Source organism: Heteronotia binoei, chromosome 1 (assembly GCF_032191835.1).
Source record: "Heteronotia binoei isolate CCM8104 ecotype False Entrance Well chromosome 1, APGP_CSIRO_Hbin_v1, whole genome shotgun sequence".
NCBI classification, from domain to species: Eukaryota; Metazoa; Chordata; class Lepidosauria; order Squamata; family Gekkonidae; genus Heteronotia; species Heteronotia binoei.
Window position 1 is genome coordinate 83099651 of NC_083223.1, and position 25685 is coordinate 83125335.

At 42.1% G+C, this 25685-nt stretch overlaps 1 protein-coding gene across 1 annotated transcript; it reads left to right on the plus strand.

Moving 5' to 3' along the window:
• Positions 1–16807: 16807 nt before the first annotated feature.
• LOC132570442 (xaa-Arg dipeptidase-like) lies at positions 16808–25685 on the plus strand. The gene is made up of 7 exons (XM_060237045.1): positions 16808–17326; positions 19300–19448; positions 21408–21550; positions 21958–22112; positions 23181–23313; positions 24064–24171; positions 24315–25685. Exons 1-7 carry the CDS (start codon positions 16868–16870, stop codon positions 24446–24448), a joined length of 1281 nt encoding a protein of 426 aa, XP_060093028.1. The 5' UTR covers positions 16808–16867; the 3' UTR covers positions 24449–25685.

Sequence of the window (25685 nt, forward strand, 5' to 3'; positions counted from 1 at the left end):
TTCCAGCAGCACGTTTTTGATTATAATAAACTGATTGGGGAGGGAAGAAAGAACTTTGTAGGCAAAATGCCACAGGAAACTGCAAAGGGAGTGGAAATTTGGTTGAAATTAGCCCCAACTGATTTTCATTAGTGGCATTTCCACAGGTGGAAGAGCTCCAGTGTAGAAGATGGTAGTGGACTGATTTCATCAGATTCCTTTTCCCCATAGTGGCCCTTGTGCCAGGTGGTGTTTTGTCCTCAGGGCTCTCCCAGCCTCCTTCATCAGCTTTTAATAGGCTGCAGGGGAAGGTGTGAGCCTCTTCTGGTTATAGGATCCAACCCAATAGCTTGGCTTCAGCAGAGCATGAGTGGAAGGTTTCCTTTCCACAAGATGCAACTTACTCACCTCCTGTAGTAACCCAAAATGCTGTTTAGGCACGAAAGTTATCCTACACAGACAGAAATCTTTCCATGCACAGAAAGATGCCATTTGAATCCAATCCTTCCTGTATAAAACATGGTAGCCAGTGGAACCCAGTTCCTCACAAAATGCTTATTCAAAAACTGTTGAAGTGTTTGCTTACTTCAGAATTCATTACATATTAAAGATAGGTGGTTGGTGTGTGGGTTAAAGATGAGTGTTTATATATATATATATATATATATATATATATATATATATATATATATATATATATATATATATATAGGAACAGAAAAACACTCTGGTAAGTTTATGACAGAAAGCACTTCACTATATACTAGTCTTGTCATGCACACCACTGGTAGATCTGTATATGGGGAAATAATTTAGTTCCTTTATTCAAATGCAATACAAACTAGGTTGTTAAAAGATAAAGAGTATATGTTGATGTTATACAGATAAAAGTATCCTTATGACCACCATGTAAGTCCAGTGTGAGTGTGTGTGTAAAATTTTCCACTTTTTTTTCTTATTGCACAGAGAGAGAAGTTTTATGTGTACTACCTGGAATAGCTGCAAGTTTCAGCCTCCAGTATATATCTCCCTCTAGTTTATTCCATATTTATATTCATTTTTGTAATGGAATTACCTGCAGTTTTTGTCAGCTTGGTCTCACTGTGAGACTACCAGCAGTGCTTTTTGTGTCTAGGAGACATCTAGAGTAAAGCTATCTATCTGCTAATCTAGATGATACCAGGTTTCTCCCCTTTCCCCAAACAAAAAGAAGATTTTCCTCTGCAAAAAGAAGCATCAAATTTTGAGTCTGGGCTATTGAACTACAGTGGGGTAGGCAACTGGACAAAAAATGTGTTAGATTCCATGTAGGACCTGCTATACCTGAGCTTGTGCTCAAACAGCTTCTGGGCCAGAAGTGAACAACCTTTGCAGTTTGCAAGTAGCCAGCCTTGTGGCTATATCTGTCAGTAATCCATGTTAAGTGTTCCTCTTTCACTCAAACATTGTCTTTTGAGCCTCTTTTATGTCCTGTGAGTAATGTGAAGATATGTGCATGTTAGATGCATTTTGTCAAAATCCTTCAGGGTAGGAGAAGTAAAATGACAAAGCTGTTATTTACTTTCATTTCCAAGTACAAAACAGATCACCCATGAGAGCTATCCAGAAATATATAGGCCAGGGGTGGCCAATGGTAGCTCTCCAGATGTTTTTTGCCTACAACTCCCATCAGCCCCAGCCAGCATGGCCAACCCTGGAGAGCTACCGTTGGCCAACCCTAATATAGGCCATGACTTGAATTACATTCTTTTTCCTAGCAAGAGCAGTTCACCAAAGAGACTGGCAAGTATCCTGCTAATCTGCTTTATTTTATTTATTAAATTTATTAACCACCCTTCCCAATAGGACTGGGGTCAGAGTGGTATAGAGTGGCCCTGTGGTGCAGAGTGGTAAAGCAGCAGTACTGCAGTACTGTGGTCTGAACTCTCTGCTCATGACCTGAGTTAGATTCCATCCTTCCGAGGTCAGTAAAATGAGTACCCAGCTTGCTGGGGGGAAAGTGTAAAGGACTGGGGAAGGCAATGGCAAACCACCCCATAAAAAAGTCTGCCGTGAAAACGTCGTGAAAGCAACGTCACCCCAGTCGGAAATGACTGGTTCTTGCACAGGGGACCTTTCCTTTTTCTTTTCCCAGAGTGGTATACACACTCATCTACACTTTCCCCCCAGCAATCTGGGTACTCATTTTGCCAACCTCGGAAGGATGGAAGGCTGAGTCAACCTCGAGCCAGCTACCTGAAAACCCAGCTTCCACCAGGGATTGAACTCAGGTCATGAGCAGAGCTTAGGACTGCAGTACTGCAGCTTTAACACTCTGTGCCATGGGGCTCTGTATGTAAAACATTGCACCAAAAAGTCAGGCTAAAAAATAAAACATCAGGCAAAAAAAATAAACATAATATCTTACATTTCAAATTTTGTAACTAATCTGTTTCTCAGATTATTAGTTCCACCATTGCTGCATACTCAGTAAATGGGCAGGGAAATGTTTCTCGTTTCTTCAGAACACTGCGTATAAACAGTCCCCCTAAATGGAATTAACTTTCTGACTGGGACCCGATTAGCTGTTACCTTCCTGAGTTCTAATTATTTCTCTTTATAAAACTGCTGTTCCTCTGAGCACTTTTTGAAAACAGCTTCAATCCTTAATAGCTTGTATTTTTCCCACTGTCCCATCAGGAAGCAGGAACTTTTTAAAAACTTTGCTGTGGGAGCCACCCTCTTCAGTTCTGGTAATTCCAAAAACAGTAAGACTGAATGTCAGTTCTAGGAAAGAAAAACAGAAAAGAGCTGAACAACCTGGATAAGAAAACAGGCACTTCGTACAGTTGAGATAAGAAGTATATCTGCTGAATAACTAGACTAATCATGGCTTCAGGAGAGGCAAGAGAGACAGTTTGGTGTAGTGGTTAAGTGTGCGGACTCTTATCTGGGAGAACCAGTTTTGATTCCCCACTCCACTTGCAGCTGCTGGAATGGCCTTGGGTTAACCATAGCTATCATAGGAGTTGTCCTTGAAAGGGAGCTGCTGTGAGAGCCCTCTCAGCCCCACCCACCTCACAGAGTGTCTGTTGTAGGGGGAGAAGATATAGGAGATTGTAAGCCGCTCTGAGTCTCTGATTCAGAGAGAAGGGCAGGGTATAAATCTGCAGTCTTCTTTTCTCAGAAGAGAATGACCCTTCATGGTAAGTATCCAGTGGTCGTTCTCCCTCTGAGGTGGAGGATATTTTGATACGACCTCCCAAAGCAGTGTCCTCATTTAATGGGTAGGTCATTGTCTTCTGGATCTAGAATATGTTGTGATTTATTTGTCCCAAACACAGTATCAGCTGAGTAATAGATGTTCATCTTAAGACATCTTAGAGGTGGATGTTGTTGACCATATAGTCGCCTAACAGGATTCTTCAGCTGTGGGGTATTAGATAATGGCTGTGTTGGATGCACTCATCTGAGTATGTGGTGATTTTGATTCATATGTCTAATTTAAACTTCATATGCTTCAATGATGCAGATCCTAAGAGAACCGAAGAGGGTGGACCCCAAGGGCAAGAGACAGGAAGTTAAATATTCCTGCCAACCTGACTGGACAGTGGGACATTTAAATGGCTCATTCGCTGGAGGAAGATTTCTTATAGGCTGGAGGAACATCCAATAGCCTAACGTTGTATACTTACCACTACATGAAATTTTTATGTTGTGGTGGAAGTATTGACACCCTTTTCAGCCCAGAATGAACAAGTTTATTCTCTTGGATTAATTAAATGCCTTAATTAAAACCAGTGTTCTTTCTGTGTGTCTGGTATGGTCCCCCCCCCCTTTTGTGAAGTAAGGCAAACTTATAAATAACTGCTCTCCTGGCTGCTTATTATAAATCTTCACCTAAGCTGGGTTCTTTGAGGTTACACATAACTAGCATACACACAGGTGGGCAGAAGTAGAAGGAGAAAAACGCCTAGTAGTAACTTATATGAATGTTAGGAAAGTTCAAATAAAATTTTTACTTCCTGCAGGGTCAATGAATAGTGTGTATTTTCTCACACAAAACTAGTAATAGAAAATGTCAGAGACGAATGCTTCAGGAAAATAAAATGTTTTTCAGAAGTCTTCGTTATACTGGCCTCTATTCACTTTGAGCTTCTGCTTACAAGCATTTACTGAAAAGCTTTTTTCGTACTGCCCTAGCAAAGGTGAATTTGCATTGCATTGAAAGCTGAAGAATCCATAATACACATGTAGCTGTGTTTATATGCATGTGTCTATGACATAAATTAAAATCAAAGGACCTATTGAATGCTGGTTTCACTGTGGGATGAGAAGTTTCTAATCTCCACTGTGAGATATCCTTATTTTAAAAGGTTTCTGTAATATTTTTCTTATAAATTTCAAATATCAATTTACAAACACTGACCATCAACATGTTTTGAAGTATTCTTTGCATTCATACCGTTAATTGTTTAACTAAGTTAATCTTTGTATTTTATGTAAGTCTATGTTACTAAATTAAAAATAATGATCTATTACGCTGCTGCTTGTGCTACATATGCTTATCACTTTCCTTTCCTTTGTGTATGTGCTGGTAAGGGTATTGTTTTCTAGGTAATATGCGCTTCTTCACTGTGCACATTTGCTTGCCTAAATGTCAAAAATTGCATTATCATCTGTTGGTCAAATAAAATATTCAGGTCCACATTCCACTGAAGTTGATGATAAATCTCTGCTGACTTTTTAGTCAACTATAAGACAACTCAAGAAAGCATTTTAGCAAGTCATAACTGTGCTTAAATTTTGGATTGATACAGATCTATGAGAGAGCAACATTATAAACTACTTGCAGCTGCTGTTCTGAGCCACAGATTTCTGAGCCTCATGTTTGCACATTGAATGTTCTGGAAATTAATATTAGGACATTTTAAAAAGTTTACCTCAGTATTAATTTTTTATTATTTCCACCATGCTAGAGGGCGAGAAGCAATCTTTTAAATTTACTACAAATGTTTTTCTAAATACTGTATTATATTTATTTCCATGGGACAAAAATCAGACCTAATTATGCCTGTGTGAATTACAGGCCAATATTTGGAACCATGTTTCAAAGTGCAACTTTTTAAAAAGAGTATCAACTCTTATGAAGAATTACTATTACTGCATTTTAAATAATACATATTTTACAGGTGTGTTTTATATCTGCTTTAACTGTCTTCATCCAGTTAGGCAAATATGGTTCATGTAATAATTGTTCATTGTCATAGGAAAGGAGAGGAGGCTGTGGAGCAGGCTCATACTGGGACAGTGGGGTGGTTCAGGAGCCCTCACCATCACTACCCAGACTAGCAGCATCAGGATGTTCTGTAGCTCTTGTCAAGGCTCCCCTACCTCTATGTGTGTTGCACTTCTGAATGTGTCCTACATTAATACCAAAGGGGACAACGTATTTCATTGAGCTGAGGTGCTTCCTGTTTTTCTGCTAAAACAATCTAGCCATATAGGTTGCCACATGGTGTACAGAACATATGTTATATGTCTGTCTCATTTACACGGTTGAGAATGGACAAGGGTTCCAGTTCCAGCTTGCAAGGTGTTAGGTGCTGCATACTTATGGCTCACAAAGCAGCATCAAGAGGTGTCACAGCCCTTTCTAGGTTACACTCAATTGTATGGTGAATGTTTTATGTAGGAAAAGCTCTCAATGACTTCTGCTGGGCAGTGTCAGGGATATTTAAAATCAGTACTTTTAGCAGACATACTTTGAGAGGAGGGAAAAGACATGTTATTGTGTAGTAGTTCATCTCAGTAGGATGCTAACACCCCTACTCTGAAATACTTTCTCCTCAACAAAGAAAGAAGACTGACTTACTGTGAGTTTCTGCAAAATAATACGGACTCTTACAGCTTTCCTGACCGTTTCTGATTTCATTTGCTTTTTATGTACTTTTGATTTTTTTTTAAATTTTACTTGTTACAATAGCATTTTCTTGTTGGTACAATATGACACAATAAAATTGTATGCCACAAAGATTACATTAACCTTAGCTGACAAGAGAAGGCAGGTTGCTTTAAAACTTGAGTCTCTACAGCAGCTTAAAGTACAACTTAAACATGTTAATACAGCATCAAAAGCATTAGCCCTTGTAGCTGTCAATTCATTTCCAAGACTTGCTGTGAGTTCAGCACCATTTGTTTTCAATATTAATTAACACACTTAAAATCTATTGCCTAGGAAGACAAGCTAGTGGTATGCTAATACAGCACATGAATGGCCTGAGAACATGCAGCAAACCCTTTTTCTAAAACAAGGCAGCAATTATATAAGGTACTTATATGGATAAGTACCTCTTTCAAGTAATACCACTAGCCCTGTTTGCCTGTTACAAATGTATACATTTGCTTGTAAGAAAGAGCCAACATGCATGACTTTACAAATCAGGAACCAGTGTGCAGTTTCAATCACATGTTAAGCTGTACATGTATTGAATGTAACAGAAAAATCTAGCATACACTGTACGGATTGTATATGCATTCACTATAACTTTTGAACAGAGCTCCTGTGCTGTTCTTAAACTGAGCCAGAAACAATATCTGAAGTGGTGAACCTTGGGAGATGCTCTTTCTTTGTTAAGACTTAATGTCTTATTCCTGTAGTGTGTGCATTTTATTAGGTAATGAGATTTGGCACCATAGCTGCCTGAAATACCATGTTGTTGCACTGATTGTGGTATTGTGCAATTGCTGATTTCTTTCAATAATGAGTTTTTCTCCTAGGAGTTCTACCTCTCCTCTTCATCCAGTGTTTATGCACCAGTGATGTACAGACTTCCTGACATATGCCACAAGCTCAAAGTATATTAAAATGTCACTTGTCTGCACACTGTAGAATGTATGCATCCTGCCCATCCTTTGTACTTGAGGGTTGATTTGCCTCTAATTTACTGTACTATTAGCAGACAGCTCTGAGTTGGATAGCATAGGTTTGCCCAGTCTCAGAATCTAAGCAGAGTTGGCTCTGGTCAGTATTTGGATGGGAGACCACCAATAAATACCATGGTTGTGACACCGAGGCAGGCAATGGCAAACCACCTCTGAACGTCTCTTGCCTTGAAAACGCCATAGAGTTGCCATAAGTCAGATAGGACTTGATGGCAAAAAAGAAATACTGTAGGTTGTCCAGGCTAGCTTCAGATTATGCTACCTGTGCCATTTGTGGCACTCATGCTGTATCCTCTAGGGTCGTCCATTTGGATTTTAAAGTGTGACTTTAACCTCCTGAATTGACAGCTCCAAGTTGTTTTTTATGCTTTACTGAACAGAACACAAATACCTAATAGTGTTCTTTAATCCTAGGTAAATTATTTATGATTTCATTGTTAGGCTGTGAAACTATTGCAATGGGATAGTTACTTTTTAGTGCCGCCAGATATCACTTGGCTCTTTATGTCTGAAGTCTTTAAGAATGTAAAAACCACATTAATATAACAGATCATTTAAAATTTACTGAGTAATTTGATTTACTTGAGCATGTATAAATATATTTAAAGGCTTCTTATTTTGAAAATATCAGCAGGTTTGTTTTGAAGTGATAATTTCTAGCTCGGATATTTGTGGAAAAGATAATGCTCAGAGGCTAGAGCAGCCTGTTGTGCCATCTTTAAACAATTTTAAACACTTGAGATATGATACACTGTATTGCTGTAAAGTAACTTTGGTAAGCATATTGTATTTAGTGTGCCACTGTTCATGTATCGTTATTTTGTACATTCAGCTTTAATGGTATGCTGCATGTATGTACTTGTTGGATTATAAAAATAAAATTATTGAATCTTGCACAATATTCCTTCATTGTTATTAAAATTATTAGGGAAGGAAGGAGAAAGAGCACAATGATGCCCATTCCTCTTAGCTACTGGAGTCTATTGAACCCTTGTGATAGCTAGGAGCACTGCCTGGATGTCTGATCTACACAGTACTGGTCAGTTTGTGAAGCTTCTTGTGAGTTTTGAAAAGAGGATACAAACTGAGCTAAACAGTTTAGTTAAGATGAGACTCTAAAGCTTCCTGGCTCACATTTAGGCCCTTCATCACCTAGCTTCCCACCCCACCCCCCGGATATTGGCACTACAAGTAATTCCTAGTAATGACATTGTTATTTATTTACTTAATTTATCCCCAAAATTACTTCAAGAGGCTGTGCAACTAATAGGAAAGAAGCATACCTACAGACAGCATCATGTAGTGAGATCCAAGTAGTCAGCTGTGTTGGTCTGAAGTAGTAGAACAAAATAGGAGTCAAGTTGCACCTTTAAGACCAATTTAGTTTTATTCAGAACTTAAGCTTCCATGTGCTCTAAGTTGGTCTTAAAGGAGCAACTTGAGTCCTATTTTGTTCTAGCATCATGTAGTGATTAGACTAGGATCTACAAGGCTGCCCTTCAAGGCAATTTGCAAACTTCAACTAGTACAAAGTGCAGCAGTCTGCTTACTAGCTTCAGCCCGATTCCTAGCACATATTACTCCTATTTAGTGATTTCTGCACTAGTTGCTGGTTTGTTTTCAAGTTCAGCTCAAGGTTCTGGTTGTTCACTGTCATGTCATCTGTGCAAGAAGACTTTCACTTGGGGAGTCAGCAAGTTGTAAAAGGTGAAATTATTCAAGAGTGCTTTTGACACTGTCACCTAATTTTTAATTAGATATTTGTTCATTTTAATCTATTTTAATTTTATATTGCTGTTATCACTGTAATCGTCAGTGAGTCTGGTTTTAGAGAAAGGTGGGCTAAAAATGTAAAAAATGGAAATTTCAATAATGCCTGATAAGAAAAGATGAGTAAAATAAAATACATACAGAAGAGGACAACTGAAGTGTTAACTCTGAATCTTGTACATGGGAAATGATGTTACTGATTTTAGAACTATATAATAAAAACGGGGGGGGAGGGGTGGGCTCCCTCTTGGGTATCCTGCCCCCCCAGGGAAAGTGTATGCGCAATACATAGCCTCTCCTTCCCAGTGTAGTGAACGCCACGTGGTCACTGTCCGGCTATGCCTGGCAGATGGTCACTGCAATGGCCTCTCCTGCATTACTGCATCCGTGGCAACACCTTCCCGCTGGTCCCCCCCCGTTTCTCACAGAGTTTGCCATGTCATGGTGCGACCAAATGTCCGGCGGTATAACCGGATGGGCAGGCTGGGCTCATCAACCTCGCCAGCCAAGAGAAGGAAAACTCTAACATCAAACCCGGGCAGATAGAGCTCGTTAATGTAACACCTACCACCTGGAAGACTCGCTGCCGGCGTCCCGGCTTACTGGGCCATGGCAGATGACCTCAAGGTGAAAGGGTGGAGCCAGTACTGCGCACACTGTGCTTCACCTAAAAATTCCTCTGCGCAGGCCTGAAGGGCATATCCACATCCACAACCCACAACACACCGTCCTGCAGTGATGGGCAAGGGGCGAAACGGCAGGTGGAAGATGCCACTGGAAGCCGCAGTCCCGATCCTGCATGTAGGCGGTTCAGGGTATTGGTCGCCTGATGCTGACCCGGAGACAAAAGCATCTTTCGGCAGCACCCTGAATGACCAAGCAGCCTTATCTAGGGACAGCACTGCTTGCTCCACACGGAGAGGGGCCTAGAAAAGGTGGCCTAAACAAAGCTCGTCTCCCCCATCCCAGTTGGCTAGCCGCGGTCAATGGGCATCCTTACTTGCGGTCAAAAAATAACAACAAAGAAAAGGCATGCACCTGCCTCACAAAGTGTGCAAAGACTTAAGCTTGCGTGTTGGAACATTAGAACCATGCTTGACACAGTAGACAGTGGTCGCCCTGAACGACGCTCTGCTCTAGTTGCCCACGAACTTCTCAGGTTGAATATTGACATAGCAGCTCTCAGTGAGGTCCGTTTCCCTGAGGAAGGTAGTCTTCAAGAACATGGTGCTGGCTTTACCCTCTACTGGTCGGGTAAGTCAAAGGCTGAGAGCCGCCTTTCTGGCGTTGGCTTCATGGTCAGGAACTCCATTGCCTCCAAACTCAAAAACCTGCCAACAGGTCACTCAGATCGCATCATGTCCATGCGCCTCCCACTTCAAAACAAGCAGCATGCAACACTCTTCAGTGTGTATGCCCCAACCCTTCAAGCAGATCCTGCAGAAAAATAAAAACAAGACAAGCCTTTATTGGCATATATAAAATATAAAGTGGAGGGTCAGGCAGATTATAGATTAGGAGAGTACAGAGTGCAGTACAGAATAAAATTAAGATTACAAGATATAAACAAGGCTGCAACATAGTAAAACCTGATACATAGTACTACTTATCAGGATGAGTAACCATAGCTCTATAAAGAAACCGCTACAATTTCAGTTATTTTTGAATCATAATGATCAAGCAGGAAGAACTATGTAATAATAGTAATACTTAATGATATTGTAAAAGAAACTGGAGGTGCAGATCTTTAAGACTGCAGTGCTAAGCATTAATTTAGGAGGCTTGCTTTCCAATAAGGATACATAGGGTTAAATTGCAAATTTGTTTTGATGAAGCCCAAGTATTTCAGTACTTCAGCTTGTGTCATAAAAGTGGACAGCTGAAACATTAGGGGACAGAAAGGAAACTGGCAGAGAAAATAATGCTCTTTTGGGATTATACTTGTGATGTTGTTCTGAAGGCAACATTTAATCAGACAAGGATGCTTGCCAAAGAAAGGAATTTGCAGTAATTTATTAAATACTCAGCAGCATTCCACATTGTGAAAGGTTAACTGCTGTCAGCTGAATAAGTCATCAGACACTGGAAGCTCTTTAGAGTCTCATTTATTTGGAATATTTCTACTTTGTCCATACTTCTTGGTGCTGCTTATAATAAAACTATCAAAACACAAACTATTAATAAAAACTGTTCATTATATTTAATGGTAAGGTGTGATTAAAGCAATGAAACTAGGCCATTCAAAGACCAGGCAAACTATAGGTCTCTGCCTACTCACAAGACCCCTTAGTTACAAAGAAAAATACTAATTTGTAAACAAGGAGAACACCTCAAAAATACCCTTAGAACGTCCAGAAGTGTTACCAGTCAGTTCTGTCTTGCAGAAAGGAAAGGTGGCACTCAGAGAGATAAAGACCATATACCTTCTTTTTTAATATCACTCCAGATATCAATTCACATAAAATCAATGTTGGTCCCAAAGGTGACCCCAACACTGCCTGCCAGGAAACTAGCCTGGAAAACATATTTGGAAGTGAATGAAAAAGGCTGACATACAAACAAGTCTACCCCACCTAAAAAGTAATAACAATGTGTTCTCAGGAGCACTTTGAAATGTATGTAACAGTTACTGGGAACACACAAATTAATTCTAATTTTTTCTATAAATGCAAGTTTAAATCTTTAGTGGTGTTTGCTTGCTCACTTCTTCAGCTTGCTGGGATGCTCTTTTATCTTTCTCTTCTCTGCTATACTGAACACTCCTACTCACATGTAGGCTCCTTGAAGCACAGGCCACTTCTCACTCCTTCACAGATCTGAATCTTCAAAGACAGGTAAATGTAGCCTCTTCCCTAATCTGTTACACTCCCTTTTCCACACCATTTTTTTCCTTAGGCCAACCTTGCAAGAATGTTTTTCAGTGTCTTTTAGAAGTATATATTTGTCTTTTTAGTATTTTCCAATAAAAATACTACTAATTGAACATCAGCGTGATTCTTTTAAGAGTCCACTAAGGGGAAAATCCTGGTGTTCATAAGAGGAGATATCACTAGTTACCCCTCCCTCTAATAAAGCTAATACAGACACACAAAAGGCTGTCTCTAATAAAGCTAATTCACACACACACACACAAAGGTGACAACATGCTGGGTAACCCCCCTCATGTTCTGCTAAATTCCCCAATCAATTAGACCATTTTGGGTTACAGAAGGAACAGAATGGTAAGAGCAGCAAAGGGGGAAGGAAAAATCAGTCACCTCCAGCTCCTGAAAACAAACACAGACAGGGAGATTTGAGGGGGATGTCCAAATTGTCCTTGACTCCCCCTCGTTGCTAGTAGTCCTGCTAACAGTAAAAATGGCAGGATCTTCAAGCATCATCTGACAAAGTGGACTCCAGTAGACTAGAAATTAAAGTGCCAAAAGACAGCAGTTTGTTAAAGCTTCCGACTGAATTGACCAAAGCTTGCCAATGTAAACAGACTTTGCACAAATGCCCTTTTTTGTTTGGCCCTAATGCGACCAATGGCAAGGGGACAATGCTTCTGGAGCCCCATCCTTTACTTTTGCCCAGGATCCCAGAATTCCTCCCAACCTAGTTCCCATTGATTCTAGGGCCCTACATCTGGTAAGCATACAAAAGTAAAGTGCAAGCACCAGTCGTTTCCGACTCTGGGGTGATGTTGCTTTTACAACGTTTTCACAGCAGACTTTTTACAGGGTGGTTTGCCATTGCCTTCCCCAGTCATCTACACTTTCCTCCCAGCAAGCTGGGTACTCATTTTACTGACCTCGGAAGGATGGAAGGCTGAGTCAACCTGGAGCCGGCTACCTGAACCAGCTTCTGCTGGGATTGAACTCAGGTCGTGAGCTGAGGGCTCCGACTGCAGTACTGCAGCTTTACCACTCTGCGCCACGGGGCTCTTCGGGTAAGTATAGATATCTGCATTCTATAATCATGTGTAGCAAATTCCTGATACAAGCAGCCAGGGCTTTTTTTGAGCAGGAATGCAGTTCCAGCTGGCATGGTGTCAGCCAATGTGGTCTAATATGCAAATGAGTTCCTGCTGGGCTTTTTCTACAAAAAAGCCCTGTGCAAAACAATGGTGACATCGGGGTGTGTGTGGCCTAATATGTAAATGAGTTCATGCTGGGCTGAACTGCAAGCCCTGCAAGCAATAAATAATCATTGGAACAACTTTTCTTGGTGCGTTCTCAAGCATCTCATTTGGAAATTAGTCCTATTAAACTTAATAGAATATAAATTAAATGTCTTGTTCAGTGAAGAGAACCCTGTTCACAGATGCACATTTTCATCTGGATCTCACTGAAATTGATAAATTGATAGTCAGTTTAGTATTAGACTCCCAGACTAGGATCTTGGAAACCGAGCTTCAAATCCCCATTCTGCCATGGAAGCTCATAAGGTGACCTTAGGCCAGTCACACACCCTCAACCTATCCTACCTTACAGGGTAAAACAAAGGAGAGGAGAATGATGTAAACTACCTTGGCCCTTGGGTTTCCATTGCAAGGGAAAGCGGGATATAAATGAAGTAAATAAAATAATTTTTTCTCAAAGGAATGGGTGTTTGATGAAGAAGGGTTGCCAATCGCCAGTTGGGGGCAGGGAATCCCCTGGTTTGGTGACCCTCCTCCTGCATCGGGGTTATCAAAGTGGGGGGAGGATGTCCACTGAGCATTCCATTATACCCTATGGAGATTCATCCCAATAGAGTATAATGAAGAATTGATCCACGGATACCTGAGGGGGGCTGATTTTTTGAGGTAGAGGCACCAAATAGCATCTGGTGCCTCTTGCCAACCCCGCCCCCCCCCCCCCAAGTTTCAAAAAGGGTACAATTCTATAAGCCCCAACAGAAGGTGCCCTCATCCTCCATTATTTCCAACAGAGGGAAGGCATTTAAAAGGTGAGTAGTGTCTTTCAATATAATGGCCAGAACTCCCTTCAGAGTTCCGTCATATATGCCACAACCTTTCTCCTGCTCCACTCCCAAAGTCCCCAGATATTTCTTGAGTCAGACTTGGCAACCTTATGTTGAAGAGAGCCTCCACATCCAAAGGCAGCAAACCTCTGAGTGCTGGTTCTGGGAGGCAGCAGCAGGGGAGGGCCTCAGCCTCTATGACCTGCTTGTTTGGTCCTCCAAGGCAACTGGTATGGCTGATGTGTAAAAAAAGTATGCTGGACTAAATGAGCCACTCATCTGACCCAGTAGTCTTTTCTTATGTTCTTATGTCTTAAATCATAATTTATATCTATCTATATCACAGAATATATGTCCCTTGCTTTACTGGATTGAACAGCCTGTGAATGCTAGCACAGACTTTGGAGTCTTAGGGGAAAGCAATAGTTAGTGCACACACAGGTAGATAGGATGCTCTCTGACCTTTTCCTTTGTCCATTCTTGCTGCTGTTCCTTTGTTACCCAGAATGCTATTCTCAGGAGTTCCTTCTGGTCACTTCCCTTCTCTCTCTTCCTCTGTCCACCATGAGGGCTCAATGTGCTTTGTACAGTCTTTTCCCATCCTGGCTTATATAAATAGTTAGAAGCCTTTACTCTGCCTTTTCTATTTAGTATTTAGGGCAAGGGCTGTGGCTCAGGGGTAGAGCATCTGCTTGTACTTGTAGGGTTGCCAGCTCTGAGTTGGGAAGTACTTGGAGATTTTGGGGGTAGAGCTTGAGGAGGGCAGAGTTTGGGGCATAATGCCATAGAGTCCAACTTTCAAAGTGGCCATTTTCTTGAGGTGAACTGATACCTGTTGCCTGGAAATCAGTTGAAATAGTGGGAGATGTCAAGCTACAGCCTGGAGGCTTGCAACCCTATCTCCTGTTGGAAATACCAGATATGCTGTCCCTGTGTCTCAGACCTCTGCTGTGATCACACACACTTAAATAATGCACTTTCAATCCACTTTCCATCTGGATTTTATTGTGCAAACTGGCAAGTGACCACAGAGACTGCAGGTAGATAGGCAGACACTAATGGTGTATTCACACTACACTAGATAATGTGTTTTACATCTGGATTTTTGCTATTCTTACACAGTAAAAATCCAGATGTAAAATGTATTATTTAGTGTAGTATGAATGCACCATAAGCATCTTCCTGTTTTCTCTCTACTGTCACTGACTCCCTTTGAGTGTGGATCAATACTCTTTAGAGAAAGGCAACTTCATTCCATTCTCTCTCCTCGCTTTCATGCACACAAAATGGGGGTCCAGGGTGCTTCTCTCAGCATCCATTCCCATTTGTTAGCTAGATAGAATAGGAACTGTCTCTGTCTATCTACTTGCACTATCAAACATGTATTTCTAGAATAAAGTAGATATTTTCTTTCTACTTGAAATGTGGCTCTGAGTAATTTTGTAACCTTGCAAGCACATGTTTAGGTCTGATAGCAGCACTGCTGCCTTAAAGCCTTGTGCACTCTGCTTACTAAAGAAGGATCTGGACCACCAGAACCAGTACCCTTCTACATCAGTTTGGCATGCAGAAAGTATCAGATTCAATCCATGACATCTCCAGGTTTTTTTTAAAAAAAAGAGCATCAGGTTGCAGTGGTGTGAAAAACCTCTCTGTCTGAGACTCTGGAGAACTGCTTCCATTCTGAATAGACAATACAGAACTTGATGGACCAATTTAATATAATATATAAGACAGCTTCATGTGTAGTCCTCTTACAATGAAGAATTCGTTTCTTTCCTAAGTAACAAGTTTAAGTGTGAATTTACCCTTTAAACAGCCAGACCTCAGTAAAAGTTTTCAAAAGTTAAAAAAAACAAAAACCAGCCAGACTATAGAACTCTACAGTGGAGTGAGAGACAGAGTTCTGTTTTCATGTTTGAGCTTAAATTTTTGAATGAACAATATTTGAAAATCCAACTAAAGTTTAAGGGCATAAGAAGTTTTGTTGTTGTTGATAAACTTTAATCCTAACAAGATTTGCAGTGCAATCCAAAACAGAGTTACACCCTTCTAACCCAACTGAATTATTGCATTGGGTTTTTTTTTAATATGTGTGCACCAGTGTTACCTCTAAGCTGAGTTAGCATGAGCTAGCTCATAGATTTTTAGCCTCCAGCTCACACATTTTTGTCTTAGCTCAGGAAGGATGACCCCAGAGCACAATAATTTATGCAGTAGCTCACAAAGTAGAATTTTTGCTCACAAAACTGCAGCTTAGAGGGAATACTGCTGTGCACATGTGTGTGAACCTGTAAATCATGGTGACCTCTAGTGAGTGACTGATCCCCACTGGGGCTATGGAGAATATTCAGACAGGTGGCTGAATAAAACTTGCTTCTGCCTCCCCGCTTTGGTATTCTAAGGAGATCTCCCATCCACCTACTTGCCAGAGTCGACCCTGCTTAGCTTCCCAGATCTGACGAGATCAGGCTTGTTGCCTGGGTCTCAACCTGGCTGTATCTTTTACACAGTAACACAGGAATACACACCAGACTTTGCCTTTCCCTTTTGTTGTAGCATATAATGTATGGGTGTTGGATTAGCTCTCCTTGTCTCGGAGAATATAAAAAATAAACAGAAGCCTTGTGGCACAACAGAAACGAACATCCCCCACCATAAAGTCTGAAAAAGTGCGCTCTAGTTCTGGAACGTATCTTCTAGAATTAAAGATACACAAAGGGTGCATTCACACTACACTAAAAAATGTGTTTTGCAACTGGGTTTTTACTGTGTAAGAACAGCAGTAAAACACATTATTTAGTGTAGCATGAACGCACCCAAAGAAACATTAAGTTTTGCTGCAACTGACTAGCACGACTAGACATGATCAAGCAGCGCGGTTTTAAGCGTGTTTACTCTGAAGAAAGAGGTATATTATCGGACTTACGGTATACATTGCGGCAGCCTTAACACTTTGCAGAGCCTTCAAGAGCAGTAACTTGAACCGCGGATGAATGTTTAGCGCAATGCTTTATGGGTTGAGTTGTCCTATGACTGGGTAAAAAAGATAGCCTGGAAATGAACGGGACTGGCTAGAGAACTACGTTTCCCAAGATTCCTCCGGGGAGGGAGTAGAAAATGCTGGTGATGAGACGCCTATCTGAATTCATGAGGCGGGTATTTAAACTCTGCTCAGGCAAGCGCGGCTGTCTAACGTACTACGCGAGCAGGCGGGAAGTTCTCCGCGAAGCCAACCGAGGCGAGAGGGATGGCGCTGCGCCTGGAAGAGCTGAAGCGCCGGGCGGGCGAGTGCATCGAGGCGGCGTCGGAGCCACTGGGCGAGCTGAGCCGGGCGATCTGGAGCCGTCCGGAGCTGGCCTACGAGGAGCACCAGGCTCACGGCGCCCTGACGCGCTTCTTCGCCGGCCGGCCGGCTTGGTCGGTGCAGCCGCGCTACAAGCTGGAGACGGCCTTCCGGGCGGACTGGGCCTGGGCGCCCCACGGCGAGGAGGAGGACGAAGGGCCCGGGCGGGCCGCTGAGCCCCCTGCCGCCCTCCTCCGCCTGGGCTTCCTGTGCGAGTACGACGCCCTGCCCGGCATCGGCCACGCCTGCGGCCACAACCTCATCGCCGAAGTGGGCGCCGCCGCCGCGCTGGGCCTCAAGGGCGCCCTCGAGAGCCTCGCCGCTCGACGCCCGGACGGCACCCTCCGCGCTCCCGCCGTCCAGGTGAAGAACAGATCCTGCGAGCCCCAACCCAGCGGTCGAGTAGACCGGCTCCATTGCCCTCACGTTGTAGCGAGGCCGGTTTGAATTACCACAGTGGTAATGACTGAACGGCGTATCATGAGCCACTCAGCTACGCCTGCGAGTGGCGAGCCGCTGACTCTAAACACGAGCCCCGTTTAGCCCTCCCTGTATTCACCTATCGGAAGGATTCAGGGTACTGAGCGAGCCCTCCCCTTAAATGAGGCTGCACGCCAACATCGTAAGGACTGAATGGTTTTGCTCCAATAATATGTGAAGTGTTGTCCTCTCGGCGTTGGTATTCCACGTCCTGCTCAGGGGTATGCCGTGGAGTTGTGGGGAGGATCGACCCAGAAGAGGTGATTGACTTTCGCCTTCTCCTTCCCTCCTCATGCTTCTTCAAAGGAAGCTGCTGTCCCTCACCCCTTTTTAAATTGTGTAATCCACCTTGAGGCCCAGCAAGAAAGGGGTTTATGCGGGGATGGCGGTAGACTATCTGGCACCCTAGGCAAGGGTAACTTCTGGCACCCCCCCCCCAACTGATAGCATCACTGAAACACATGGGGGCTCCCCTAGAAGGCATGTGCACTAGGCAGTCATCTAGTTTGCCTAGTGGCAGGGCCAGACCAGGGTTTATGGGGTTAAAGTGGCCTCAAAGAGTATTTCCAGTTGGAAACTTTGTGGGGAGCAAAGAAAGCTAATGCCTACCATTGCCAGTGTTGTGCCCCTTTCCTGACTGGAAATTAAGATTGTAGAGAGAGGCCCTCCAGATTGTTCCATCAATCAAAAATGCTGGTTTGGCAGGTACACAAAAGAGGACCTTTTTAAATGGTATCCCCAGGAAGGTATGCCTTGCCCCCTCACTTTCTGTCTTTAGGAAACAGTTGACAGTTTTATTTAGGACTGAACATATGAAGCTGCCTTATACTGAATCAGACCTTTGGTCCATCCAAGTCAGTATTGTCTTCTCAGACTGGCAGCGGCTCTCCAGGGTCTCAAGCTGAGGTTTTTCACACCTATTTGCCTGGACCCTTTTTTGGAGATGCCAGGGATTGAACCTGGGACCTTCTGCTTCCCAAGCAGATGCTCTACCACTGAGCCACCGTCCCTCCCCCACTGCATTTGGTTAAAGCAGCCCTAAATTGTGATTTTAAATTTTGGTTTTATGTCCCCCCCTAAATAAATAAATAAATAAATAAATATTTATATCATAAATAAAATAAAATAAATATTTTATTTATGATATAAATAAAATACAGAAAATATTTTCTGTGTTTTATTTATATCATAAGCTGCCTTGAGCACAATAAGGATTTGTAATGACTAATTTTAAGTAAATAAATACCACTCTCACATACTTAAACCTGGCATAACATTAAGGTTTTGTCCTCCCTGAAATTGGCATCTAAATCACACTTTTGGGGATCTGAACACTGATCCATAAAGTCATGTCTCCTAGTTCACATTCACCTAGCCAGGCTGTGGGTATTGAAAGCAGCATGGTAAGAGAAAAGCAAGTGTGAGAAAAGCAGTTCAGCAGCCTCATACTTTGTATGTGATTGGGGCAAAATGATGTCTAATAACATGGGTCTGCCACTGTGTTTTGCAGTCTGGCCCCCTACAAATACATAAAATATGAGGTATTTCATAGAATCACAGAGTTGGAAGGGACTTCCAGAGTCATCTAGTCCAACCCTTGGCACAATGCAGGAAACTCACAAATACCTCCCCCTAAATTCACAGGATCTTCATTGCTGTCAGATGGCCATCTAGCCTCTGTTTAAAAACCTCCAAGGAAGGAGAGCCCACCACCTCCCGAGGAAGCCTGTTCCACTGAGGAACCGCTCTAACTGTCAGGAAGTTCTTCCTAATGTTGAGTTCTTCCTAATATTTGATTTAGGGAGTTCACATTGTCCTAGAGCTGCACCCTTTAAAAGCTGAAATCTTCTTCCTAGGTAACAGTTCTAGGTACTCCAGCAGAAGAAGGGGGAGGAGGCAAAGTGAAGCTGATTGAAGCTGGTGCTTTTGAAAACCTGGATGTTGTGTTCATGGCTCATCCTTTTCAGGAAGATGCACCCTATAAACCTGCTTTAGCAAATCATCAGTAAGTTTGCTGTTTTGTTGCTTCCTTATGTTGGCAAAGACCTCGTTGGTCAGTCTAACCTAGCTCTAAAGATAGTTGGAAGAATGCACCTATGCACACAATTCTAAGAGTTCCTTGAAAGAGGAGCAATGTATGGGTCTAAAATATAATGCATAGTATTACATTCTTGGTAGCCAATGTATGGCTACAATGGTAAATTAAACTGTTTTGTTATCAAGACTTGCCCTAGGGCAGCCTCACCGCCCCTCTCCCCTGCAGTGCCTTCTCACCCCTCTGTTCATCACAATTTTAAGACCTGGGAAGGGGCGGTGAAGTGACCTGCTGAAAAAGCGGCACTGCCGTTGCCTCCTCCCCAGCACTGATCATGAGCATGCCAGAGGGGCATAGGAGCCCAGGGGGTTGGCCTTTAAAGAGGCCGGGAGCGCAGTGCTTCACTGCCCCTTCCTGGGCCTTAGAATTGTGAAGAACAGGGAAGGAGGCAACAGCGGCACTGCTTTTTCAGTGGGTTGCTCACCACTGCTGCCCCAGCGCAGATTGTGAACGTGCCAGAGGGGCATAGGAGCCCAGCCTACAGGAGGAGTTTAATTTTGGTGTCAGCTGTTAAACGCAGGACTAGTAAAATAATGCCAAGTTCATAGTACCATCACTTTCAGTGCTGTTGATATATACCGCAGTAATCTCCAATAATCTCTTTCTGCTCCACACCTCTCACTCACTCACACAGAAATTTCATAGGCGGCCAGCTGGCTGCAACTGGGGGTGCCAACTTTTCATTTGCAGAGCTCCTGTGTCTCCAACAACAGTATGATGAACAGAAAAGTTTCATCCAGTAAAAATGGAAGGAAAGAAAGAAAGGGAAAGAATTAAATGGAAGGAAAGTGAAAGAAAGAACATAAACATAAGAAGAGCCATGTTGGATCAGGCCATTGGACAATCCAGTCCAAAATTCCCTCATACAATTCCCAAACAGCACTAGATGTCCACCAATGGGGCCAGGGCACTAGAAGCCCCCACACTGTTGCTTTCCCCCTCCCAGCACCAAGAATACAGACAGAGCATCACTTGCAGGGAGAGAAAGAAAGAGGGGGGGGGGCGCGAAGGGAAAAAAAGTCTTCCTCACCAACAGATTACCCCAGCCAGCAACAATTCTGCCTAGGGGTCATTTTGTTAAAAAAAAAATAGCTACTGGAATATCCACTCCCCGCCCCTCCCGGCTGAAAAAAACACGCACACCCTTCTTTGCTGCCCAGGCCTCCCAGGGATATCTCCCAAAAAGAACATATTGCAAGACACATGAAAGCTCATACCCTGAAGAACACTTTTCTCTCAAACACTGGGAGAGGGGGAGATGGAAGGAGAGGCAGCCCAGCTCCTCTCTGCACAACACAGAGACAGGGCGGGGCTAGCTTTGCTGGGGGCAAGGCTGGCTTTGGCTTTTCTTGTGACCCGGTAGTGAGGCTTCTGTGGCCCAGTACCGGGTCACAACCCTGCAAATGGGAAACACTGAGTTAAGGTAAAGATAGTCCCCTGTGCAAGCACCAGTCGTTTCCGACTCTGGGATGACGTTGCTTTTACAACATTTTCACGGCAGACTTTTTTACAGGGTGGTTTGCCATTGCCTTTCCCAGTCATCTACACTTTCCCCCCAGCAAGCCGGGTACTCATTTTACCGACCTCAGAAGAATGGAAGGCTGAGTCAACCTGAGCCGGCTACCTGAAACCAGCTTCCACTGGGATCGAACTCAGGTTGTGAGCAGAGCGTTCAGACTGCAGTACTGCCGCTTTACCACTCTGCACCATGGGGTAGTCATCAATCTGTTAATAGTTGGATCTCTTCAATTTAATGGTTTTCATATTCTTATACTTGGAATGTATATCAAGTGATTTAAATTTGTGCTTTTCATAGCTTGTATTATTTTCTGACATCTAGGATGTATAGAGATTTTTTTTATTTCCTAGTATAACTGTGAAATACTACGGAAAAACTTCTCATGCTGCTGCATATCCTTGGGAAGGAGTAAATGCTTTAGATGCTGCAGTTCTTGCATATAACAATGTGTCAGTATTAAGACAACAGATGAAGCCAGCTTGGAGAGTCCACGGTGAGCTATATAGACTGTCCTTAGTTTATCAGAACCATACAACCTCCTTAAGTGCAGTGAGACATGCAGGCAGATCAAAGTGCTATAGAACTGCACCCCTAATCAAATTAGTTGGGTTTTAGGGGTTACACTGACAAATCAATTATCTAGTAAATTCACAAGGCACGGTCCCAAATTCATAAAGCACAATCTCAGAGTTTGTTCACAGGCTTGGAAATTGAACGTTCTTAAATTCAAGTAACACGTGAAATTTTATTTTAATCTTGTAAACAGGGAAATAAAAAACTTGACAAATGTTAATGTCTTGACAAAACTAATGTGTAAAGAAGCAATGCTTATAAAGAAGCAAAATAATTTTTTTTGTATTGTCTATTTCTTCATTGTAAAAAAATGCTCTTATTTTGCAGGTGTTATAAAACAAGGTGGTGAGAGAGCAAATATTATACCCTCGTATACAGAGCTAGCTTTTTTTGTGCGCACCCCTCTGCTGAAGGACTTACCTGTTCTGGTAGATAAAGCTGAAAGCTGCTTCAGAGCTGCAGCTCTTGCCACAGATTGCAAAGTAAGAGGCTTTGTCCAATAAATTATTTGTTAGACTGTATACAAGTAGTTCCTAAGCCTGCTTAACTACTCCTGTTAACTACTCTTTACAAGCCACAGTAGTGTGCAAACAGTTGTTGACAATTTAGTCCCATTTTCCAGATGAAAACTGAAATGAAGAGGTACTTGCCTAAAGCCTTCCATTTAGCTCATGAAGAAGAAAAGATCAGCAAATATAGATGGCTTGTCATAAAGGCTAAATGTCAGCTTTTATAGTCATCAGTATTACAGCCAAAATAATTGCACAACTCAAATTACAAATGTTGCAGGCATAAGATTTTTTCCTGAGACCCATTAGTGGAAAAGTCAAATATAAATAACTGAAGCAGCAGCTGTAAAGACTGCAGATGTTTTTAATTTGTTCCATTTGTTCTCTGTTTTAACAAGAGTGCTCATCTGTTAATCAGTTGCTATTTCCTGAGTAGTTCCTTATCAGTCAGTCACTTGTCATATAATAGAACAAATATAGTGTCCTTTTGTCCTTTTTCATTATATAATGTATTGAAAGTTTCTTGACAGGTGGTGTGTTGATTATTTGCTCTTTTTGGTCTTAAAATCATGCTAAGGTAGCAAAGTAGTTCTGGATGTTCTTAAAAGTCTAATTTCAGGAATCCCTAGTGTGTTGCTCATGGATGCAATGACACCCCCCAAAAACTTTCCTGGTACCTGCCAAGTGTTTCTAGAAATGAGTGAGGCCAGGAGGTGAGTGAGGCAGGGCTTCTGACTTGCTGTGCAGGTTAAAATAATGTTGTTTTGGTAGCAGCTGCCACTGTAGTGTTGGTTTTATTTTCTCTCTTTTTCTCACTCCTTTTTCCCCAGTGTATTTTTTAAAAGTACGCCTCTGGTCTCCTGCACTTAGGCTTCCTTTGTGTATTAATAGTTCTGCCTCCCACGGTGGCCATTTTGTGGCCTGCTTCTGATGGCAGTGATTTGTGGTCACACCCACCACTCTGTGTCAAAATTCCAAAGATGACCATAGGCTCAAAAAGGCTGGGGACCCTGGTCTAATATGTGTGTTCTAATGTTCTAGATAGAATTTGAAAGTAAGTGTCCAGATTATTACAGTGTACTTCCAAATAAAAGTCTGCAGCAAACTTACATGGAAAATGGAAAGAGCCTTGGAATGGAATTTTCGGAAAAAACTACTTTGTCTAATCTTTCAGGTAATGTGGCATTTCCACCTGATTTAATTTCTTGTAGAAGCTATTTTCATAGTCTGAAAAGTGGCAAGCAAGTTTGTTCTACATTATGCTTCAGCTATGCCATGTAAAGTTTGTGTATACAAGCATTTGTTATTTTTTCCTGATTTTAAAGATGGTTGTGGTGTGTACATAGAAGTGAAGTTACTTACTGCCTGAAAACAAGTTAACATTTAAGGAGCTGTTCCTGTTGGCAGCAGAGGAGAGGACTTGTAATAATGGGTTTAAATTAAGGATGGGAAGGTATCGACTGGATATTAGGAAAAACATTTTTACAGTAAGAGTTGTTCGACAGTGAATCAGCTACTGAGGGAGGAGGTGGTAAGCTTCCCTTCACTGGCAATCTTTAAACAGCAGCTGAACACACACTTGTCAGGGATGCTGTAGGCTGATCCTGCATTGAGCAGGGAGTTGGACTTGATGGCTTGTATGGTCCCTTCCAACTCTGTGATTCTATGATTTTAATAGGTTTATTGAAAATTCTTGAAATTACCAGACAGTACTTTACTTGTACTACAATGTCCATGAGTGAAGCTGGTACTATGTGGTGAATTCTGTTCAGGTCCAGGAGTCATAGCTATGCCACAAGTCAAAACCAAAATAAAATTAAATGGATTTTTTCTTACGCTTTTAGCTTATGCATTCTACATTAATTGAAAATTGCAAACTGTAACTTAAGATGAATGGTCCTTTTTTCTTCTTTAAACTGTCCAGGTTCTACAGACTTTGGAAATGTTTCTCATGTGGTTCCTGGAATTCATGCTTATTTTTATATTGGCTCGAATGCTCTAAATCATACTGAGCAATTTACAGAGGCTGCTGGTCAGTAGATACTTCTGTTTTTGCTTGTTTCTGCAATTCTAAAAAACTAATGGCATGCAAGCTGTTAAGTTGCAAAAAAACTGTGTTTTTCTTCTGCATAGATTTTTGTAGTTTTATTAATCTGAACACTGGTGTTCCTTCAGGGTCCAAAGTCGCACAACAATACACCTTGCGTACAGCTAAAGTTTTGGCAATGACTGCAATAGATGTTATCTTCAAACCAGGCTTGCTGGAACAAGTGAGAGAAGACTTCAGACAAGGAAAGCAAGAAGAGTAAGGAGCACTATAGTGTAAAAGAGGAAAATGTGCCCTCAGGATAGAAAGAAGACTTGCTATAAAGCCAAAACTCTTCTCCTCTGGTTATTGGACTGTCAGGTTCATGCTGAAATAATGAATCCTGAAAAGTTGTTTAAATTATGGAATAGATACATTGAAATAATTTATCAACATAATTCTGTACTCTTCTTTTTGCATAATTCAGGGGTGGGCAGGTGCAGTGTGTTTGTTTGACAACTAAGCCACCCTCCCGTTTTACTATTGGAAACCTTATTCCAGATCTTTATGATTTCAACAGGCCTAAATCACAGATTTTCCAAGCATATCTTGGCAGCTGTAAAAGGGCCATGAACATGCTATTCCAAATGCTGTGCCCTCAAGAAACTGAATCTGTCACTGTATACCATATCCAGCCCTTTTCTGCATTCTGTAAAATTGCAGGCTGGTTACAGCAGTTTCAAACCAGCTTTTTAATCCACCTTTCTCCTCTTAGGAGTCCATGCCACACTTGTGCTTGTCATACAGAGTGGTGCATTTGGCCCTCCAGGTTCTTTTCAGTTGTAACCTTTTCTCTTCAGAATGAGCTTCTTGGGCCCTGTTCAGACGCACAGTATAATCAGATGTTGCTGCTATTTCCTTCCCGATTTAAAGTGGCTGATCAGACAGCAACATCTGCCTTCCGGTATTAACTCGTGGTAGCGATATGCGCATAACCACATAATGTTTTGACCTATGCGCATATGTGCATAATGTGTGCATGCGCATAATAGTGGAGGGGGGAAAAGAACTACATGGTGCCATCATCTGGACAGCAGAAGACAGTTTCACCGTGGAGTGATTCGTATGGCAGTCTGATTGATAATATCCAGAACAAAGATATTTGGAACAGAACCGGGTCAGTTTAACACAGACTCAACATGCTGTGTGAACAGGGCCTTGGGGTGATAAGCCCCATCTCCATTATCACGTGCCTTTAGTGAAGCAGTTACAGTGTTCTTGTTCCAATATTTAATGACTTGAGTATGCTCACTGTGCTGTTACAGTTGTATTTCATAGGCTGTAAAATGGTATGTGGATTTCATGCTTTCCAGTGCTTTATTCCAGTGATTGCTACAAGTGATATTCAAAGCCCAAACTGGAAGCAAGCAAACATCTACCATGAGTTCAGTGGCATGGTTTGCATTTAAAGTGCTGAGAAACTCCTTATCCCTTTTAATTAAATAAATATTTAAATTTAA